Below are 22572 nucleotides of genomic sequence, written 5' to 3' on the forward strand. Positions count from 1 at the left end.
CTACCCTTTATCACAAGAGGAATTCAAACTGAAATTCAGAATGAAATTCAGAATGTTCTGCTTCAGTTACACTGGCCATTAAACAGGACACTTCGTATACTGTGTACAGTTTTGGTCAATATTTAAGGAAGGATTTAAATGTTTTGGAGGCACTTAGAAGTAGGTTTTCTACTGTCTGTTGAGGATAGGTTGAGATTGGAGTTTAGAATACTGAGGGTGGGTCTTGATTGAAGTGTATGAGATCTGGACTGGTCTTAACAAGGTGGTCACGGGAAACACATTCCATTTTGAAGGTCTGTTCAGAATGAAAGGACACTGTTTTAAAATTAGACCTATTCACTTGTTGAGGCCAGATGGTTTTTTTACCTCTCTAACAGAGTTCTGTGCCTCTGCATCACTGCTTCAGAAATTATGGGAGTGAGGAAAGTTTTGAGACAGATTTGTGTTAGGCGGAGGTCAATGGGAATGTGGAATTCCACACACAACAGAGCAAATATATGATTTTGTTTGTGTGAGATGGTGATTACAGGGCAGTGTGACACTGCATGCGTGTGATTGTGATTACAGGGCAGTGTGACACTGTGTGTGAGATGGTGATTACAGGGCAGTGTGATACTGTATGTGAGATGGTGATTACAGGGCAGTGTGATACTGTGTGTGAGATGGTGATTACAGGGCAGTGTGACACTGTGTGTGAGATGGTGATTACAGGGCAGTGTGATACTGTGTGTGAGATGGTGATTACAGGGCAGTGTGATACTGTGTGTGAGATGGTGATTACAGGGCTGTGTGATACTGTGTGTGAGATGGTGATTACAGGGCAGTGTGATACTGTGTGTGAGATGGTGATTACAGGGCAGTGTGACACTGTGTGTGAGATGGTGATTACAGGGCAGTGTGATACTGTGTGTGAGATGGTGATTACAGGGCAGTGTGATACTGTGTGTGTGATGGTGATTACAGGGCAGTGTGATACTGTGTGTGAGATGGTGATTACAGGGCAGTGTGACACTGTGTGTGAGATGGTGATTACAGGGCAGTGTGACACTGTGTGTGTGATGGTGATTACAGGGCAGTGTGATACTGTGTGTGAGATGGTGATTACAGGGCAGTGTGATACTGTGTGTGAGATGGTGATTACAGGGCAGTGTGACACTGTGTGTGAGATGGTGATTACAGGGCAGTGTGACACTGTGTGTGAGATGGTGATTACAGGGCAGTGTGATACTGTGTGTGAGATGGTGATTACAGGGCAGTGTGACACTGTGAGAGATGGTGATTACAGGGCAGTGTGACACTGTGTGTGAGATGGTGATTACAGGGCAGTGTGACACTGTGTGAGATGGTGATTACAGGGCGGTGTGACACTGTGTGTGTGATGGTGATTACAGGGCGGTGTGACACTGTTTGTGTGATGGTGATTACAGGGCGGTGTGATACTGTGTGTGAGATGGTGATTACAGGGCGGTGTGACACTGTGTGTGAGATGGTGATTACAGGGCGGTGTGACACTGTGTGTGAGATGGTGATTACAGGGCAGTGTGACACTGTGTGTGTGATGGTGATTACAGGGCAGTGTGACACTGTGTGTGAGATGGTGATTACAGGGCAGTGTGACACTGTGTGTGAGATGGTGATTACAGGGCAGTGTGATACTGTGTGTGAGATGGTGATTACAGGGCGGTGTGACACTGTGTGTGAGATGGTGATTACAGGGCAGTGTGACACTGTGTGTGAGATGGTGATTACAGGGCAGTGTGATACTGTGTGTGAGATGGTGATTACAGGGCAGTGTGACACTGTGTGTGAGATGGTGATTACAGGGCAGTGTGACACTGTGTGTGAGATGGTGATTACAGGGCGGTGTGATACTGTGTGTGAGATGGTGATTACAGGGCAGTGTGACACTGTGTGTGAGATGGTGATTACAGGGCAGTGTGACACTGTGTGTGAGATGGTGATTACAGGGCGGTGTGATACTGTGTGTGAGATGGTGATTACAGGGCAGTGTGACACTGTTTGTGTGATGGTGATTACAGGGCGGTGTGATACTGTGTGTGAGATGGTGATTACAGGGCGGTGTGACACTGTGTGTGAGATGGTGATTACAGGGCAGTGTGACACTGTGTGTGAGATGGTGATTACAGGGCAGTGTGATACTGTGTGTGAGATGGTGATTACAGGGCAGTGTGATACTGTGTGTGAGATGGTGATTACAGGGCAGTGTGATACTGTGTGTGAGATGGTGATTACAGGGCAGTGTGATACTGTGTGTGAGATGGTGATTACAGGGCAGTGTGACACTGTGTGTGAGATGGTGATTACAGGGCAGTGTGATACTGTGTGTGAGATGGTGATTACAGGGCTGTGTGACACTGTGTGTGAGATGGTGATTACAGGGCAGTGTGATACTGTGTGAGATGGTGATTACAGGGCAGTGTGATACTGTGTGTGAGATGGTGATTACAGGGCTGTGTGATACTATGTGTGAGATGGTGATTACAGGGCTGTGTGACACTGTGTGTGTGATGGTGATTACAGGGCAGTGTGACACTGTGTGTGAGATGGTGATTACAGGGCAGTGTGACACTGTGTGTGTGAGATGGTGATTACAGGGCAGTAGAGCATAGAACATTACAGCACAGTACAGGCCCTTCGGCCCTCGATGTTGTGCCGACCTGTCATACCAATCTCAAGCCCATCTAACCTACACTATTCCATGTACGTCCATATGCTTGTCCAATGACGACTTAAATGTACCTAAAGTTGGCGAATCTACTACCGTTGCAGGCAAAGCGTTCCATTCCCTTACTACTCTCTGAGTAAAGAAACTACCTCTGACGTCTGTCCTATATCTTTCACCCCTCAATTTAAAGCTATGCCCCCTCGTGCTCGCCATCACCATCCTAGGAAAAAGGCTCTCCCTATCCACCCTATCTAACCCTCTGATTATTTTATATGTTTCAATTAAGTCACCTCTCAACCTTCTTCTCTCTAATGAAAACAGCCTCAAGTCCCTCAGCCTTTCCTCATAAGACCTTCCCTCCATACCAGGCAACATCCTAGTAAATCTCCTCTGCACCCTATCCAAAGCTTCCACATCCATGGTCGGCACAACATTGTGGGCTGAAGGGCCTGTTCTGTGCTGTACTGTTCTATGTTCTATGTTCTATGTTCTATCCTTCTTATAATGCGGTGACCAGAACTGTACACAATACTCGAAGTGCGGCCGCACCAGAGTTTTGTACAGCTGCAGCATAACCTCTTGGTTCCGGAACTCGAGCCCTCTATTAATAAAAGCTAAAACACTGTATGCTTTCTTAACAGCCCTGTCAACCTGGGTGGCAACTTTCAAGGATCTGTGTACATGGACAGCGAGATCTCTCTGCTCATCTACACTGCTAAGAATCTTACCATTAGCCCAGTACTTTGCCTTCCGGTTACTCCTACCATCACCTCACACTTGTCTGCATTAAACTTCATTTGCCACCTCTCAGCCCAGCTCTGCTGCTTATCTATGTCTCTCTGCAACCGAAAGCATCCTTGGTCACTATCCACAACTCCACCGACCTTAGTGTCGTCTGCAAATTTACGAACCCATCCTTCTACGCCCTCATCCAGGTCATTTATAAAAATGACAAACAGCAGTGGATCCAACACCGACCCTTGCGGTACACCACTAGTAACTGGTCTCCAGGATGAACATTTCCCATCAACTACCACCCTCTGTCTTCATTCAGCAAGCCAATTTCCGATCTAAACTGCTATATCTCCCACAATCCCATTCCTCCACATTTTGTACAATAGCCTATTGTGGGGAACCTTATCGAATGCCTTGCTGAAATCCATATACACCACATCAACCGGTTTACTCTCATCTACCTGTTTGGTCACCTTCTCAAAGCGCTCAATAAGGTTTGTGAGGCACGACCTTCCCTTCACAAAACCGTGCTGACTATCCCTAATCAATTTATTCTTTTCTAGATGATTATAAATCCTATCCCTTATAACCTTTTCCAACACTTTACCAACAACTGAGGTAAGGCTCACTGGTCTATAATTACCAGGGTTGTCTCTACTCCCCTTCTTGAACAGGGGAACTACATTTGCAGTCCTCCAGTCATCTGGCACTATTCCTGTAGACAATGACGAGTTAAAGATCAATGCCAAAGGCTCAGCAATCTCCTCCCTGGCTTCCCAGAGGATCCGAGGATAAATCCCATCCGGCCCGGGGACTTATCTATCTTCACCTTCTGAAGGATTTCTAATACCTCTTCCATGTGAACCTCAATCCCACCTAGTCTAGTAGCCTGTATCTCAGTATTCTCCTCGACAACATTGTCGTTTTCTAGAGTGAATACTGTTGAAAAATATTCATTTAGCGATTCCCCTATGTCATCTGACTCCACACACAACTTACCACTACTATCCTTGATTGGGCCTAATCTTACTTTCATCATTCTTTTATTGTGACACTATGTGTGAGATGGTGATTACAGGGCAGTGTGACACTGTGTGTGAGATGGTGATTACAGGGCAGTGTGACACTATGTGTGAGATGGTGATTACAGGGCAGTGTGACACTGTGTGTGAGATGGTGATTACAGGGCAGTGTGACACTGTGTGTGAGATGGTGATTACAGGGCAGTGTGATACTGTGTGTGAGATGGTGATTACAGGGCAGTGTGATACTGTGTGTGTGATGGTGATTACAGGGCAGTGTGACACTGTGTGTGAGATGGTGATTACAGGGCAGTGTGATACTGTGTGTGAGATGGTGATTACAGGGCAGTGTGACACTGTGTGTGAGATGGTGATTACAGGGCAGTGTGACACTATGTGTGAGATGGTGATTACAGGGCAGTGTGACACTGTGTGTGAGATGGTGATTACAGGGCAGTGTGATACTGTGTGTGAGATGGTGATTACAGGGCAGTGTGACACTGTGTGTGTGATGGTGATTACAGGGCAGTGTGATACTGTGTGTGAGATGGTGATTACAGGGCAGTGTGATACTGTGTGTGTGATGGTGATTACAGGGCCGTGTGATACTGTGTGTGAGATGGTGATTACAGGGCAGTGTGACACTGTGTGTGTGATGGTGATTACAGGGCAGTGTGACACTGTGTGTGTGATGGTGATTACAGGGCAGTGTGACACTGTGTGTGTGATGGTGATTACAGGGCCGTGTGATACTGTGTGTGAGATGGTGATTACAGGGCAGTGTGACACTGTGTGTGTGATGGTGATTACAGGGCAGTGTGACACTGTGTGTGTGATGGTGATTACAGGGCAGTGTGATACTGTGTGTGTGATGATGATTACAGGGCAGTGTGACACTGTGTGTGAGATGGTGATTACAGGGCAGTGTGATACTGTGTGTGTGATGGTGATTACAGGGCCGTGTGATACTGTGTGTGAGATGGTGATTACAGGGCAGTGTGACACTGTGTGTGTGATAGTGATTACAGGGCAGTGTGACACTGTGTGTGTGATGGTGATTACAGGGCAGTGTGACACTGTGTGTGAGATGGTGATTACAGGGCAGTGTGATACTGTGTGTGTGATGGTGATTACAGGGCAGTGTGACACTGTGTGTGAGATGGTGATTACAGGGCAGTGTGATACTGTGTGTGAGATGGTGATTACAGGGCAGTGTGACACTGTGTGTGTGATAGTGATTACAGGGCAGTGTGACACTGTGTGTGTGATGGTGATTACAGGGCAGTGTGACACTGTGTGTGAGATGGTGATTACAGGGCAGTGTGATACTGTGTGTGTGATGGTGATTACAGGGCCGTGTGATACTGTGTGTGAGATGGTGATTACAGGGCAGTGTGACACTGTGTGTGTGATAGTGATTACAGGGCAGTGTGACACTGTGTGTGAGATGGTGATTACAGGGCAGTGTGATACTGTGTGTGTGATGGTGATTACAGGGCAGTGTGACACTGTGTGTGAGATGGTGATTACAGGGCAGTGTGATACTGTGTGTGAGATGGTGATTACAGGGCAGTGTGACACTGTGTGTGTGATAGTGATTACAGGGCAGTGTGACACTGTGTGTGTGATGGTGATTACAGGGCAGTGTGACACTGTGTGTGAGATGGTGATTACAGGGCAGTGTGATACTGTGTGTGTGATGGTGATTACAGGGCCGTGTGATACTGTGTGTGAGATGGTGATTACAGGGCAGTGTGACACTGTGTGTGTGATAGTGATTACAGGGCAGTGTGACACTGTGTGTGAGATGGTGATTACAGGGCAGTGTGATACTGTGTGTGTGATGGTGATTACAGGGCAGTGTGACACTGTGTGTGAGATGGTGATTACAGGGCAGTGTGATACTGTGTGTGAGATGGTGATTACAGGGCAGTGTGACACTGTGTGTGTGATAGTGATTACAGGGCAGTGTGACACTGTGTGTGTGATGGTGATTACAGGGCAGTGTGACACTGTGTGTGAGATGGTGATTACAGGGCAGTGTGATACTGTGTGTGTGATGGTGATTACAGGGCCGTGTGATACTGTGTGTGAGATGGTGATTACAGGGCAGTGTGACACTGTGTGTGTGATAGTGATTACAGGGCTGTTTGACACTTCGTGTGAGATGGTGATTACAGGGCTGTGTGACACTGTGTGTGAGATGGTGATTTCAGGGCAGTGTGACACTGTGTGTGAGATGGTGATTACAGGGCAGTGTGATACTGTGTGTGTTTTGGTGATCACAGTGTAGTGTGACACTCTGTGTGTGTTGGTGATCACAGTGTAGTGTGATACTGTTCGAAAAGCTTCACCATGGTGTAGTTTGATGTTCTCCTAACCCTTTGCAACTTCCATGTACACTTGACAGTGATTCCTTTATCATTGTCAATTAAAAACTGTGTTTATAACAGGCTGCTTTGAAATACCTCCGTTGCCTAATGAGAAAGTAATTCCTATCCTATTTTTCAGACTGTGCAGCCTGACATTAAAGAAGCTGACTGTACTCAAAGAACTGGACAAGGATCTTAACTCTGTGGTAATTGCTGTGAAAATCCAGGTAAGAATCTGGTCTAATTTAAATGGAAGAGACAGCAGGACTTGTTTTTAGTATTTCATCGGTCGTACGCGAAGTGAGGCTATAAACAGGAAAGTGTCAGCTGTGATGGGGAGGTAATGTTGTCAAGGTGGCCTGACCATAACCTTCCTACCCACTCCTCTTCTGGTCCTGTAATACAGTCCACTGTTTCAATTTCTTTTTAAATGGACATTTCAGCTAGTCTCTAACTAATAATCAACATGAACAAGTTGTTTAGGAGTGAGAAACTTGTTTTTAAAACAACTTTGTGGTAGAGGTGCGCAGAAAGGTGGACATATTGTTTTGTGTTGCTTCCCAAGGTATTAACTCATACACATTTCTCCTGACCTGGCTTCCAAATTTGCCCCCAGTTCCCCAATACCTCCAGACCAAAACCCTAGATGTATTGTCATGTTTCTTGTTTTGTCTCAGGTCATGCTTGTATTCCCAGTCTTGCCTATAACTCAGCGCTGGCAGTGCTTCATATCCTAGGAATCTAACACATGTGCAAGGCAAAGGGCATTCATGAAACCCTTTTGGCACAATGAAGGTGAGGGTTGGTGGTGGCTGACTGAGGTGGGATCCTACTGCCCCGTGCACCGGGCACACCGTTGGGGAGGTGGAGCACAAGTGCACATGTTAAGACCCGAAAGATGGTGTTATTCTGCCTGGGCAGGGTGAAGCCAGAGGAAACTCTGGTGAAACGCTGTCGTGGTGTTGACGTGCAAATTGGTCATCTCACCTTGGTATAGGGGCGAAAGACTAATTGAACCATCTAGTAGCTGGTTCCCTCCAAAATTTCCCTTGGGATAGCTGGTGCTCATCTGCCATGCAGTTTTACCCAGTAAAGTGAATAATTAGTGGTCTTGGTGCCAAAATGATCACAACCTATTCTCAAACATTAAAAAGGTAAGAAGCCCGACTTGCTGGCTTGGAGCTGGGCGTGGAATGTGAGTGCAGGGTAACAAGTTCCACCGTGCTAGTTTAACCCACTGACTACCCACTGGTATCACTGTACGTTAGGTTTGTGTTTGTATTAGAAAACAGATTCTTGGCATTTTCTACTGGTTTCACATTCTGCTAAACTTTGTCCTAAAGCCTCCTTTTCTTGAAGTGTTTGAATAAATTCAGTGTAATTGTTGTGAGATATAGAAAAGCAATCGGAGAGGAAACATTTGGAGGCAATGCTTAAACCCATACAGCCACCTTCTAGATATGTGACATTTTCAGATCTCTGACATTCCTGCAGTCTGTAGCTCCCCACATTCATTCTCACAGTTGCAATTTGACTGTTCCAGAGAGTGTAATGCTTCCCTCATGGTAAACTAATCCAGAAGATTAAGCCACATGGGATCTAAGGGGAATTGGTAAATTGGATACAAAATTAGCCCCTAATCATAGAAGGCAATGAGTAGGTTGAGAGGAGCTCTTCTGACTGGAGATCTCTGATCACAGGGTTCCGCAGGAATCAGTGCCGGGACCTCTGTTTGTACTATATATATTAATGATTGGGATGAAAATGTCAGTGATCTGATTGGTAAGTTTACAGACAACACAGAAATTGGTGGAGTTGTAGATAGTGAGGAAGGATTGCAAAGGACACTGCAGGATAAACATCAGCTGGATAGATGGACAGAGAAATGGCAGATGGAGTTGAATCCAGGCAAGCATGAGATGATGAATTTTGGAAAATCAAATGCAAGAGGAAAGTATACAGTAAATGGCTGGACCCTGAGGAGCATTGATATACAGAGGGATCTTGGAGTGCAAGTTCCTAGCTCCCTGAAATTGGCAACACAAATGGATAAAGTGATAAAGAAGGCATGTGGCATGCCTACCTTCAACTTCATCACCCCAGACCTTGTTACCACTGCACACAGTCCCCATTAACAGCTATTCATCCTCCCAGCCTGATCATTAGCAACTCCTTTGTCTCTCTCTTCGGGCTCCATCCTATCGTTTACTTCCTATCCCACCCACCTCCCTATTTTCTGCGTATAAACTGAAGCTTTCCCTGCCACCATCAGTTCTCAGGAAGGGTCACCGGACCCGAAACGCTAACTCTGTTTTCTCCTCCACAGATGCTGCCAGACCTGCTGAGCTTTTCCAGCAACTTTGTTTTTGTTCCTGATTTACAGCATCCGCAGTTCTTTTGGTTTTTATTTAGGTTTACCAGGATGTTGCCTGGAGTGGAGTGTAATAACTATAAGGAGAGGTAAGAAAAACTTTGATTATTTTCTCTAGAACTTCGGAGACTGAGGTATATGAAATTACAAGAGACATGAATAGGGTCGGCAATTGGAGTTTTGTTCCCAGGTTGGAAACAGGTTGAAGGAAGAGGTGAAAGATTTAAAAGATATGTGCGAGAGAACCCTATATGTCTAGGAATATCCAAGACTGGTTAACAAGGTAAAAAGAAGGACAAAGGAGCAAATCAATGAAGAGAGATATATAGGAAGTAGAGAAGGGAACTTAAGAAAGCAATTATGAGAACAAAGAGGGGGCATGAGAAAACACTTGTAGATAATATTAAAGAGAATTCCAAGATATTCTATAAGTATATCAAGGGGAAGAGCATAACCAGGGAAAGAATGGAGTCTGTTAAGGACCAAGGGGTCAGTATGCGCATGGAGCCAGCGGACACCAGAGTGTTAAATAAGTGCTTTACATCTGTCTTTATTTTGGAGAATGAGGTGAAATAACACCATGGAGGCCACTGTCCTGTCGCCAAGTCACTTTTTACTTACACGTGGAAAGTCCTTGACACCTATCCAGTTTCATCAGAGCCAGCTCTCAGAGTGAACAGGATGTCTGACACTCCTGTTCTTATCAGTCAGCCAGAGCTCCCTGCTGGGGGCTGTTAACCTGGTCCAGTCAGGGAACTCATATTCTATGAGGTCCACCTGGCTGACCTCATTACGATCACTACATCCCTTCCCTTCTTAGTCGGACGACATAGACCTGTGCATTTTTGTTTGTAGCTCCTTCTGGTGTGTTTTAGCAGCTGGTCAGGTTCTTCCAATTCTGCCTCTGTTACGGGAGATATGTAATGCACAGTAGCTTGTGTCTTGCGCCTGGAGCATCTCAGAAGAAATTCACTCCCTTCTTCAGGTGGCAAAGGTTTTGAGGCAGCAGCATCGGCTGTGCCCAACTCAGATTCCGAGGTATCTTCAATGCTTGATAGACAGGGAGAAGCCACAGGTTCTGGAAGAGTTGGAAACACTGTAGAGGAGCTGGGCACATTTCACTTTCCTGTTTGCAGACCATCTGGCTTTGACTTAGGCACCGGGAAAGATGACAGGAGAAAGAGCCCTGTTGACCCTGCAAAGCCCTCCTCACTAATATTTGGGGTCTAGTGCCACAATTGAGGGAGCTGTCTCACAGACTGGTCAAGCAACAGCCTGACACAGTCAACAAAATCATATCTTACAATACCCCAGACACCACCATTACCATCCCTGGATATGTCCTGTCCCACCAGCAATACAAACCCAGCAGAGGTGGCAGCACAATGGGATGCAGTTGGGAGGGAGTTGCTCTGGGAGTTCTCAACATTGACTCCAGACCCCATGAAGTCTCATGACTTCAGGGTAAACGTGGGCAAGGAAACCTCCTGCTGATTACCACATACCGTTCTCCCTCAACGAATGAATCGTAACTCCCCCATGTTGAACAACACTTGCAGGAAACACTGAGGATGACAAGGGCACAAAATGTACTCTGGGTGGGGGATTTCAATGTCCACCACCAAGAGTGGCTCAGCAACAGTACTACTGATCGAGCTGGTCGGGTCCTAAAGGACAGAACTGCTAGACTGGGTCTGCGGCAGGAGGTGAGGGAACCAACAGGTGTGAATAAACAGACTTGACCTCATCCTTACCAGTCTGCTAGCTACAGATATATCTGCCCATGACAATACTGTGTAATGGCTATGAGCCTGACAACATTCCAGCAATAGTACCAAAGACCTGTGGTCCAGAACTTGCTGGTCCCCTAGCCAAGCTGTTGCAGTACAGTTACGGAGCTGGCAACTATCTGGCAATGTGTAAAGTTACCAACGAAAGTCCTGTATACCAATATCAGGACAACTCCAACCCCCCCAATTCCTGCCCCACCAGTCTACTGTTGATCATCATGCTATGAAGCAGCACCTGCTCAGCAATAGCTGCTCAGTGATGCCCAGTTTGGGTTCCGCCAGGGCCACTCAGCTCTTGATCTCATTACAGCCTTGGTTGAAACATGGACAAAAAAGCTGAATTCCAGAAGGTGAGGTGAGAGTGACAACTCTTGACAGCCAGGCTGCTTTCGACTGTGTAGGGTATCAAGGAGCCTGGGCAAAACTGGAATCAACAGGTATCAGGGGCCAAATTCTCTGCTGGTTGGTGTCATACCATTTTCCACTGATTTCCCTTCCAGTGATGTCAGACCAACTGGTCTGTAATTACCTGGCCTATCCCTGCTGCCCCTTTTGAATGAAGAACCACATTAGCTATCCCATCATCTGGCACATATACCTGTGTGATAATATATGCAAAATATTAAATGTCGCTAAATAAAAACTGAAGGAACAGTAGCTGCTGGAAATCAGAAACAGAAACAGAAATTGCTGGAAAAGGTAGGCAGGTCTGGCAGTATCTGTGGAGAGAAATCAGTTTCTGCTCCCGTGACCCTTCTTCAGAACTGTTGGTAGCTAGAAAAGTGTTGGTTTTTATGCAGAAGGTAGGGTTGGGAGAGGAGGTAAGGAGTAAACAATAGGTGGGGATAGAGCCCAAAGAGAGAGAAGAACTGTTGGACAGACAAAGGAGTGGATAACGGCCAACCTGGGAGAATGATTGGCTGCTAATGGGGACTGTTAGTGGTTAACAGTGGGTTGTGTGTAATAGCAGACAACGGGATAGCAAAGCCTGGTGTGTGTGTGTTGTGGGGAGTTGGGGGGGGTGGGATAAGGACATAGGAGAACGTGCCTCAAGCCCTAAAATTATTCAACTCGATATTGAGTCCTGAAGGCTGAAGAGTTCTCAAGTGGAAAATGAGGTGCTGTTCTTCCAGCTTGCGTTGAGCTTTGCTGGAACCCTGCAGCAAGCCAGAGACAGAGATGTTGGCCAGGGAACAGGGTGATATGTTAAAGTGGCGGGTAACTGGAAGCTAAGGGCCTTTTTGTGGACAGAGTGTAGATGTTCTGTGAAGTGGTCACCTAGCCTATGTTCTCCCAGTGTAGAGGAGATCACATTGTGAGCCAGTGAAGTACACTAGATCTTTTTCCTAGGTACCATCAGTTCTGAAGAAGGGCCACTGGACCTGAATCATTAACATTGATTTCTCTCCACAGGTGCTGCCAGACCTGCTGAGGCTTTCCAGTAGTTTTTGTTTTGTTATTAAATATCTCTGCCAGGACCCCAGAAACCTCCTCCCTTGCCTCCCATAGAAACCCAGGATACATCTCATCAAGCCACGGAGATTTATGTACATTTATGTCTGCTAAAACATCTAATATCTCCTTTTTGTTACTCTTAATGTGTTCTAGAACCTGACCATTCCAACTAAATCCCCAGCTGCAATGTCTTTCTCCTCTGTGAATACAGATGAAGAGTATTAATTTAAGATGTCATCCATGTCCACTGGCTTCGTGCACCCCACTCTTTCCCTGGTAATCATCTCAGTCTTAATATACTTAAACAAATCCATAGGGGTTTCCTTGATCCCTTTGCCAACTGTCAACATAAGATTGTCCCCAAAAATTCCAATCCTGAATTTAGAAATGCCTTTCTTCAGAGAGAGGGCAGAATACAAAGAACAGTACAGTTCAGGAGCAGTCCTTCAGCCCACTGAACCTGTGTTGACACATAATGCCTTTTCTAAACTAAAATTCTTTTGCCTCTACACAGCCCATACCCCTGAGTTCCCTGTCTATTCATGTAAATGTCAAGATGCCTCTTAAACGTTGCTATTGTATCTGCCCCCACCAGCTCCTCTGGTGGTGTATTCCAGGCACATTACACCCGCAGTGTTAAAAAAAAGCTTGCTTCTGACATTTCCTCTAAACCTTCTCCCTTTTACTTTAAATCCATGTCCCTGAGTAATTGACACATTTGCCCTGGGAAGAAAAGACTCTAACTATCCATTCTATCCATGCCTCTCATTATTTTGTAAACTTCCATCAGGTCACCCTCAGCCTCTGACATTCAAGTGAAAATTAACCAAGTTTTTCCAATCTCTCCTCATAGCAAATGCACTCCAAACCAGGCAACGTTGTGGTAAATTGTTTCTGTACCCTTTCCAAAACCTCCACACCCTTCTGGTAATGTGCCGAGCAGAACTGTTCGCAATATTCCAAACGTGGCCTAAGTACAGTTCTGTACAGCTGCAACATGACAATTTTTATACTCTATGCCCTGACCAATGGAGGCAAGCATTTCATACGCCTTCTTGGCCACTGTATTCACTTGTGTTGCCAACGTGGAACTCACTCCCACAGGGTGTAGATGAGGTGAATAATGTGGACATATTTAAGGAAAAACGAGATAAATGTTTGAGAGAGTTTGAACTGGAGACTTACAAAGGTAGGTTTAGAAGAGGAAAGATGGATTGGTTTGTCGAATGATCTGGTTGTGTGCCACATATGCTATGTGATGGACTTGCCTTTTTCTGTTTAATCACCTCTCATTGGAATACTTGGCCGCACCATTGCCCGTTTCCAATCTGCTGGAACCTCCCTAGGAGTAAATGTGTAGCAGTGATGGGGAATAGCAGGCTTTGATTACTGAGTCTGTGCTGAGACAGCTGGAGGAACGGTAAAGATGCCAGTTCGGAGAAAGGGCCACCAGACCCGAAATGTTAACTCTGATTTTTTTCTTCACAGATGCTGCCAGACCTCCTGAGCTTTTCCAGCAACTTCTGTTTTTGTTCCTGATTTACAGCATCCACAGTTCTTTTAATTTTTATGCCAGAATTGGCCCTCATTCCATACTGGGAAGAAAAAGCACCTAGAATTGTCATTTCTGACTTTGATCCTGGAATGTGTGGGTTGAGTGGGCAGGCTGTATATTAATTATTACTGTGAAGCCTGCTTGGACAATTTTGGAGAAGACAATTTCTGAAATGTTTGAAGGATTGTGCAGACAGAACTGCAAACCATCGGCTGATTAGTCATCTGTTCCAGTGTTATCTGACTTTAATGCAGGCAGATTGCTGAGTTTTCAAAATATGTTGGTGATCCTGATTCCCACTCCCCCTCCCGTTATCCACAAAATGGTTTAAAACATTGGTGAAACAAAAACAGAAACTCATCAAGTCTGGCAGCATCAGTGGGAAGAAAACACAGGAAGGAGAGTCAGCATTTAAGTCCAGAGACCCTTAATTGTTCTGAACAAGACTCAGTGCACCAGGACCCAAAACGTTAACATTGATTTCTCTCTGTGAACCTGCCAGACTTGCCAGAATTTTCTGTTTTAGTTTTAGATTTCCAGCATCTTCAGTTCGTTAATTTATTAAAGCATTGGTGATCTTATTTGCCACTACCCTTCCATTACCCATAAAATACTCCAGGTTTAAATGCTGGCAATTAAAATGCTAGGGAGTATTCCATTGTACCTTTGACATGTGCCTCGTAGCTGGTGGACAGGCTTTGGGGAAGCTTGGTGCAGAATTCTGAACCGCTGACCTGCTATTGCAGTCACAGAATTAAAACAGTTAGTCCAGTTCAATTTATGGTCAATGGTAACACCTTGGTCGTTGATAGTGCGAGACACCCACTCAATATCTACAAAAATCTCAAGGTTTGAACTTTTATAATTCTGATTCCTGCTCTTTCCCCTTCATAGCACAAACCTCCAGATTTAAATATTTATAATTGTGATTCTCACTGATCTCTCATTGATCACCAAGTCACCAGGAGTCAAATGTTGAAAGTTTATCAAGTAACTGTGAGTATTGTGAATGTTTTTTTCATTTGTTCACAGGATGTGGGTGTCACCGACAAAGCTAGCATTTATTGCCTATCCCTGATTGCCCAGAGGGCATTTAAGTGTTAATCACATTGCTATGGGTCTGGAGTTACACGGCCAGACCAGGTAAGGGCAGCAGATTTCCATCCATAAAGGATGTTAGTGAACCAGGATGGTGTTGGTAGTTACATGGTCGCCAGTAGACCTGCATACTTTTTAACTCCAGATTTTTAGTCATCTGGTTTGCTAGTCCATTCAGTGCAAACAATTTACCTTCTGCAAAGCTCAGTTTCGGGTGGAAAAGATACCCAACTCTGTTGCTTCCATTTTTGCTTTTGTGAATGGATTCCATAAGACCATAACCCTTGATTTCCCCAACTGATCAAGAATCTATCAGTCTCAGCTTTCAATTTACACAAGGACTCATTCGTCACAGGTTTCTATTGCAAAGAGTTCCAAAGATCCTCAACCACTGCAAATTGTGGCTCAGACATCAGCCCTACAAGGTGACTCTCAGTTCCTCGAAATCATTGCTGTCTTCATTGAGGGTTCTTTTTTGAGCAGGGTGAGTTTTGCAGATTCCACTTGCGCCTCTGATTTCCTTAGCACCCATGATGAAGGAATGACAAGACAAATAAAGAAACAAAAGGAAGGCTGGTGACCTGGCAGAGTTTATCTTGCCAGCCAGAGTGAGGGTCCCAAGGAGATGACAGTTCTGTGGATTTGCTGCCAACAGAATGTTTTACCTGGTGCAGCAATGCTAATATTATCTCATGTAACATAATAAACTGAGTGTGGATATGTTGTAGTGTTGAATATATTTACTGCAACTAATTGTAGGAACTAGGAGCAAGAGCAGGCCATTCATCCCCTTGAGTCTGCTGCACCAGTCATGGCTGATCTTCTATCTCAGTGCTGTATTCCTGCTTTCCCTCCATATCCGTCATATTCTTTAATACTCTTCTTCAGCGTATATCCGAGTCCTTTCCTAGCTACAATCAGCTCTGAAGAGGAGTCACTTGATCTGAAATGTTAACTGTGCTTTCTCTCTGGATGCTGCCAGATCTCCTGAGCTTTTCCAGCAATTGCAGGTTTTGTTTCTGATTTCCATCATCTGCAGTTCTTTGGGGTTTTTTGTTTAATGCTCCTAAAGAGATCACAAACCATTGAAAAAAAATCCTTTTAATATCAGGCAGATGTCAATCAGTTAACAGTTCAGCGAATGTTCCAGGATGGAGCATTGTTCTGAAATTTTCATCCTTGAGACATACCAGAAACATGAAACTTATTGTTTGAATGTTACTCCTTATACAAATTTATATGAAGAGTTCTCAAGTTCGGGAGGGCTTCTGTTTTTACAGGAAACTGAGATAAATGTTTCCTTTTAGCTTGAGAAGCTAAAAATGATCAAAAATGGACTAAAAAATACCTTAGTGGTAGAAACTCTCACTGTTGTTGTGGAGGTAGATTAATGCTCAATGAGAAGTCATTGTGGGATAATGTATATTCAACAAAATGCGTGAATGATAAAAGTCTGGGGAATGATATTGCAGCTCTAAATCCAGATGCTGGAGAGCAGCAAGATTATCTGTTCTTAATTTGACTGCTTTACAAAGAAAGAAGCAAGTTCTAATAAACTGTTAGGAGTATTAATTATTAGACTAACAAATTATTAAACTATCATGGTGCATGACATTTCAAACTCTAATGAATGTAAAAAAGAAGTAAGTATTTTGTATGTTGTCATTCTTCACAAGGTTTTTCATTATTATTGGTAACTTATGAATTTATTTATTTAAGGGAGGAAAGGGAACATAGTCATGTCTAAAGGAAATACCTGAGACCAAATGAAACTAGGGAAAGTGTGGTGATTATATGTTGATAATTATATTAATTAAAGGGTTCTTTTGGCATAGTGGATAGCATCCTTACCTCTGAGCTGGGTGACCACCTGCTCCAGAGATGTGTTATGACCTCTCTGAACAGGTTAATTTGAAAATACTTGCATGTTAATTATGGGATAATTGTATGAGAACTTGATTATGGGGAACATATATTAGGTTTATTGGAGTTTTCTGATGTGTTGGTAGGAATAAATCTCAGTAGAAAATTAGCTGCTTGGACTCTTACGAAGCAGCATTTAGACCAACATTCAGTTTGTCCTGTCTGTGGAACAGGACCAGGCCCTACCTAGAGATTGTGACCATCTGTCTGAGACATTATCTATTAGATCTGATTCCATGAATGTAATGATGTCAGGCTGTTGCTTTATAAAGGTACTCCTACCGGACTATAGAGCTGCTTTCTTATTAGAGAGAGATGACCAGTGCTGGTTTACCTGAAGATCACCACACCTCAGGTGAGGGGAGAGGTTGAGGTTGTGGGACCTTCACAGTGACTTCAGCCAATACAGGATTTAAACTCCTACTGTTAGTGTCATTCTGCATTGCAAACATTGTCATCCAGCCAACTGAGCTAACCACACCTGTGGGAAAGCTCTCCCAACTTTGGCATAAACCATGAGATGTTGGATCTCATAGAATATGAGTTTCCTGATTGGGCTGACAACTTGGTCCAAAAAGGGAGCCCTGGTTGACAGATAAGAACAGGAGTGTCAGACATCCTGTCAACTCAGACAACTGGCTATGAAAGAAGTGGATCAGTGTCAAGGACTCAAGTGTAAATTATAGGTGACTAGGTGACAGGATACTGGCCTCTGTTGAGTTATTTCAACTAGTAATGTGACATTACCATGACGACACCACCTTTTTAAATGAAATCTCTACTGTATAGAAGCAGCCATTCAGTCCATCGAGTCCACACCAACCCTCCAAAGAGCACCCCACCCAGACCCACTCCCACTCCCTAACCTATCCCTGTAACACTGCATTTCCCATGGCTAACCCACCTAGCCTGCACAACCCTGGACACAATGGGCAATTTAGCACAGCTAATCCACCTAACCTGCAAATCTTTGGGCTGTGGAAGGAAACAGGACCACCCAAAAGAAACCCACACAGACACAAGGGAGAATGTGCAAACTCCACACGGGAGCAGGCCATTCAGCCCCTCAAGCCTGTTCTGCCATTTATTATCATGGCTGATCTTATCTTGGCTTCAACTCCTCTTTCCTACCTGGTCTCCATAACCCTTGATCCCATTGCTGCTTAAAAATTTGTCCCTCTCCTTAAATTCACTCAATGTCCCAGCATCCTCCACAATCTGGGTTAGTGAATTTCACAGATTTGTGACCCTTTGAGAAAAGTAATTTCTTCTCATCTCTGTTTTAAATCTGTTACGTCTTATCCTAGGTGGCCTCGATTTCTCAATTATTCCACATGAGGAAACCTCCTATCTCCATCTATACTGTCAATCACCTTTAACATCTTCAATGCTTCAGTCAGTTTTCTAGGCTAACAAATGGAATTGAAAGTCGTTTGGAAGGTTTGTTGATTTGCAACTTAACCAATCAGGATGTTACTATTGGTATCTTCTAAGCAACCTGATCAGATGTGTTATGACACACCTCTGCAGCAGATGGGACTAGACCTTTGGCTCAAAGGTAGAGACACAAGACAGCACTCCAGGATGTAAACCTCAAGGTCGTGGACATTTATCAACTTTCAGCACTATTAAGTTCTCAAGTACAGTCTTATTACCTTAAGTGCTCATTTTCTTTAGCAATTTGGATCTCTAGTTCTGTGAGATGTCTGATATTTTCCTCAGTGTAAGCAGACATAAAGTAATCATTTCACTACTCTGCCATTTCATTATTCCCTATAATAAAATCTCCTGACTCTGCACACAAATTCACTTTGCCAAACATTGCCTTTTTCACACCTGTTGAAGTTTTTGTGGTTTTTTTATGCTTTTAGCTAGATTACATTCATATTCTATTCTCCCTTTCCTTATCCATTTCTTCAAGTCATAGAATCAGAGTTGTACAGCACGGAAACAGATTCTTCGGTCCAACTCATCCATGCTGATGAGAAATCCCAAATTAATCTAGTCCCATATGCCAACATTTGGCCTATATCCCTCTAAACCCTTTCCATTCATTTCTTGGCCCTCCTTGGTTATACTCTATAAGCCTCGCAATCTTCTGAATTTCTGCTCTTTCTGGCAACCTTATAGCTCTTCTAATCAAATCCAATCCTGGACTTCCTGTTTTAGTGGCGTTTGACTGACTTTTTTGAGAGTTTGCACTTTTGAAGGAATGTATCGTTGCCATATGTCATCATATTTCCCAGTCCAGATCAGCCAACTTGTGCCTAGTGCCTTCATAATTTCCCTTGTTAAATTTAATCTAACATCCTTACTTCAGAATAAGCTCCCTGATTTTCAGACATGACCAAAAATTCTATCATCTGGTGGTCACTGGTCCTAAAGACTTTTCATATGGTTGTTAATTAGCCCTTTTTCATTGCATAATATAGATCCAAAATACCCTGTCCACTAGTCAAATTCTCAATGTAGTGCTTTTGAAAACCATCCCTCGCACACTGCAGCAACTTGACCTGCACAGCTTTAGCACTTTACCCAGTCTTTACGCAGTTGAAGTCATCGTGATAAGGTGGGTAATAACACTAAAGTTCCAAGTTTCTCTTATCTCCTGAATAATACCATGCCCTACACTGCCACTATCTCATGCCACTTGCTTTTATTTGCTTCTACCCAGTCAGATTTCACACATTCTTTAAGATAGCGGACAAAGACACATCCCTCCCTGACATGCACAATATTTTCTACGCACAATCTGAGCAGAATGCCAACGACCATAGACCATAAGACATTGGAGTGGAGTAAGGCCATTCAGCCCATCAAGTCCACTCCTTTAAATCATGGCTGATAGGCATTTCAACACCACTTCCCTGCACTCTCCCCGTAGCCCTTGATTCCTTTTGAGATCAAGAATTGGTCGATCTCTGCCTTGAAGGCATCCAATGTCCCGGCCTCCACTGCACTCTGCGGCATTGAATTCCACAGGCCCACCACTGTCTGGCTGAAGAAATGTCATCTCATTTCAGTTTTAAATTTACTCCCTCTAATTTTAAGGCTGTGCCCATGGGTCCTAGTCTCCCCGCCTAACGGAAGCAACTTCCTAGGGTCCACCCCTTCTAAACCATACATTATCTTGTAAGTTTCTATTAGATCTCCCCTCAACCTTCTAAACTCTAATGAGTACAATCCCAGGATCCTTAACCGTTCATCATATGTTAAACGTACCATTCCCGGGGTCATCCGTATGAATCTTCACTGGACATGCTCCAGGGCTACTATGTCCTTCCTGAGGTGTGGGGCCCAAAATTGGACACAATATTCTAAATGGGGCCTAACTAGAGCCTTATAAAGCCTCAGAAGCACATCACTGCTTTTATATTCCAACTCTCTTGAGATAAACGACAACATTACATTCGCTTTCTTAATCACGGACTCTACCTGCGAGTTAACTTTTAGAGAATCCTGGACCAACACTCCCAGATCCCTTTGCACTTCTGATTTGCGAATTTTCTCACCATTTAGAAAATAGTCCATGCCTGTATTCTTTTTTCCAAAGTGCAAAAACCTCACATTTACTCACATTGAATTTCATCAGCCATTTCCTGGACCACTCTCCTAAACTGTCTAAATCTTTCTGCAGCTTCCCCACCTCCTCGGTATTACCTGCCTGTCCACCTATCTTCGTATCATCGGCAAACTTCGCCAGAATGCCCCCAGTCCCTTCGTCCAGATCATTAATATATTAGGTGAACAGCTGTGGCCCCAACACTGAACCCTGCGGGACACCACTCGTCACCGGTTGCCATTCCGAAAAAGAGCCTTTTATCCCAACTCTCTGCCTTCTGTCAGACAGCCAATCCTCAATCCAAGCCAGTAGCTCACCTCGAACACCATGGGCCCTCACCTTGCTCAGCAGCCTCCCGTGAGGCACTGTATCAAAGGCCTTTTGGAAGTCTAAATAGATAACATCTACTGGGTTTCCCTGGTCTAACATACTTGTTACCTCTTCAAAGAATTCTAACGGGTTTGTCAGGCATGACCTCCCCTTACTAAAACCATGCTGACTTGTATAAATCTGACCCTGCACTTCCAGGAATTTAGAAATCTCATCCTTGACAATGGATTCTAGTTTTTTACCAACTACCGAGGTTAGGCTAGTTGGCCTATAATTTTCCATCTTTTGCCTTGATCCTTTCTTAAACAAGGGAGTTACAACAGCAATTTTCCAATCATCTGGGACTTTCCCTGACTCCAGTGACTTTTGAAAGATCACAACCAAAGCCGTTGCTATTTCCTCAACCACCTCCCACAGAACTCTAGGATGTAGCCCATCGGGGCCAGGAGATTTATCAATTTTTAGACCCTTTAGCTTTTCTAGCACTTTCTCTTTTGTAATGCCTACCGTACTCAACTCTGCCCCCTGGCTCCCCCTAATGGTTGGCATACTACTCATGTCTTCCACTGTGAAGACTGACGCAAAGTACTTAATAAGTTCTTCAGCTATTTCCTTATCTCCCATCACTAGCCTTCCAGCATCAATTTGGAGCGGTCTAATGTCTACTTTTGCCTCTCGTTTGTTTCTTATGTATTGAAAGAAGCTTTCACTATCATTTCTAATATTACTGGCTAGCCTACCTTCATATTTGATCCTCTCCTTCCTTATTGCTATCTTTATTATCCTCTGTTTGTTTTTGTAGCCTTCCCAATCTTCTGATTTCCCAGTGCTCTTGGCCACTTGAGAGGCTGTCTCTTTTTCTTTGATATATTTCCTGACTTACTTTGTCAGCCATGGCTGTCTGATCCCACCCCAGGTAATCTTTCTTTTCTTTGGGATGAACCTCTGTACTGCGTCCTCAATTACATCAAGAAACTCCTGCCATTGTTGCTCTACTGTCTTCCCCGCTAGGCTCTGCTTCCAGTCGATTTTCGCCAATTCCTCTGTCATGCCCCTGTAATTACCTTTGTTTAACTGTAACACCATTGCATCCGATTTGGCCTTTTTGCAGTGACACCTGCCCCTCCTGGACACACCTGTTCCCTCTGTCACCATTTCAGAAGTCAGATCGGTCTTTCTGGGACTCAATCCAAGGAATGTAATGGGCCTGGACAGTGTCCCCGGCCAAGCACTCAGATCCTGTGTGGACCAACTGGCAGAGGTATTCACCGGCATCTTCAACCTCTCCTTCCTACAAACCAAAGTCCCCACCTGCTTCAAGAAGACCACTATCATCCCACTTGTAGTGTTCTTTAATGACTACCTCCCAGTGGCTCTGACTTCAATAATCATGAAATGCTTCAATGAGGCTGGACAAGGCCCACGTCACTTCCAGTCTCCCAGCCTGCCTTGATTCCCTACAGTTTGCTTCCCAACCTAACAGATCCACAGTGGATGCTATATCCCTAGCGTTGCACTCATCCCTGGAACATATGGACAACAAAGACACTTACGTCAGACTCCTGATCATTGACTACAGCTCCACCTTCAACTCCATTACCCCCTCTAGACTGATCTCAAAACTGCGTGACCTTGGTCTTGGCTCCGCCCTTTGCAACTGGATCCTCAGCTTC

General features: G+C 44.4%; 1 protein-coding gene across 2 annotated transcripts in view; it reads left to right on the forward strand.

Moving 5' to 3' along the window:
* zmp:0000000755 (phosphofurin acidic cluster sorting protein 1) overlaps nt 1-22572 on the forward strand; it is a 335491-nt gene that overhangs the window by 131315 nt on the left and 181604 nt on the right. For both annotated transcript variants that reach the window (XM_059645081.1, XM_059645082.1), the window contains exon 2: nt 6955-7042. In XM_059645081.1, coding sequence (XP_059501064.1) covers nt 6955-7042 — 88 coding nt within the window. The remainder of the gene's footprint in view (nt 1-6954; nt 7043-22572) is intronic.

The sequence above is a fragment of the Stegostoma tigrinum genome, chromosome 4, assembly GCF_030684315.1.
Source record: "Stegostoma tigrinum isolate sSteTig4 chromosome 4, sSteTig4.hap1, whole genome shotgun sequence".
Classification (NCBI taxonomy): domain Eukaryota; kingdom Metazoa; phylum Chordata; class Chondrichthyes; order Orectolobiformes; family Stegostomatidae; genus Stegostoma; species Stegostoma tigrinum.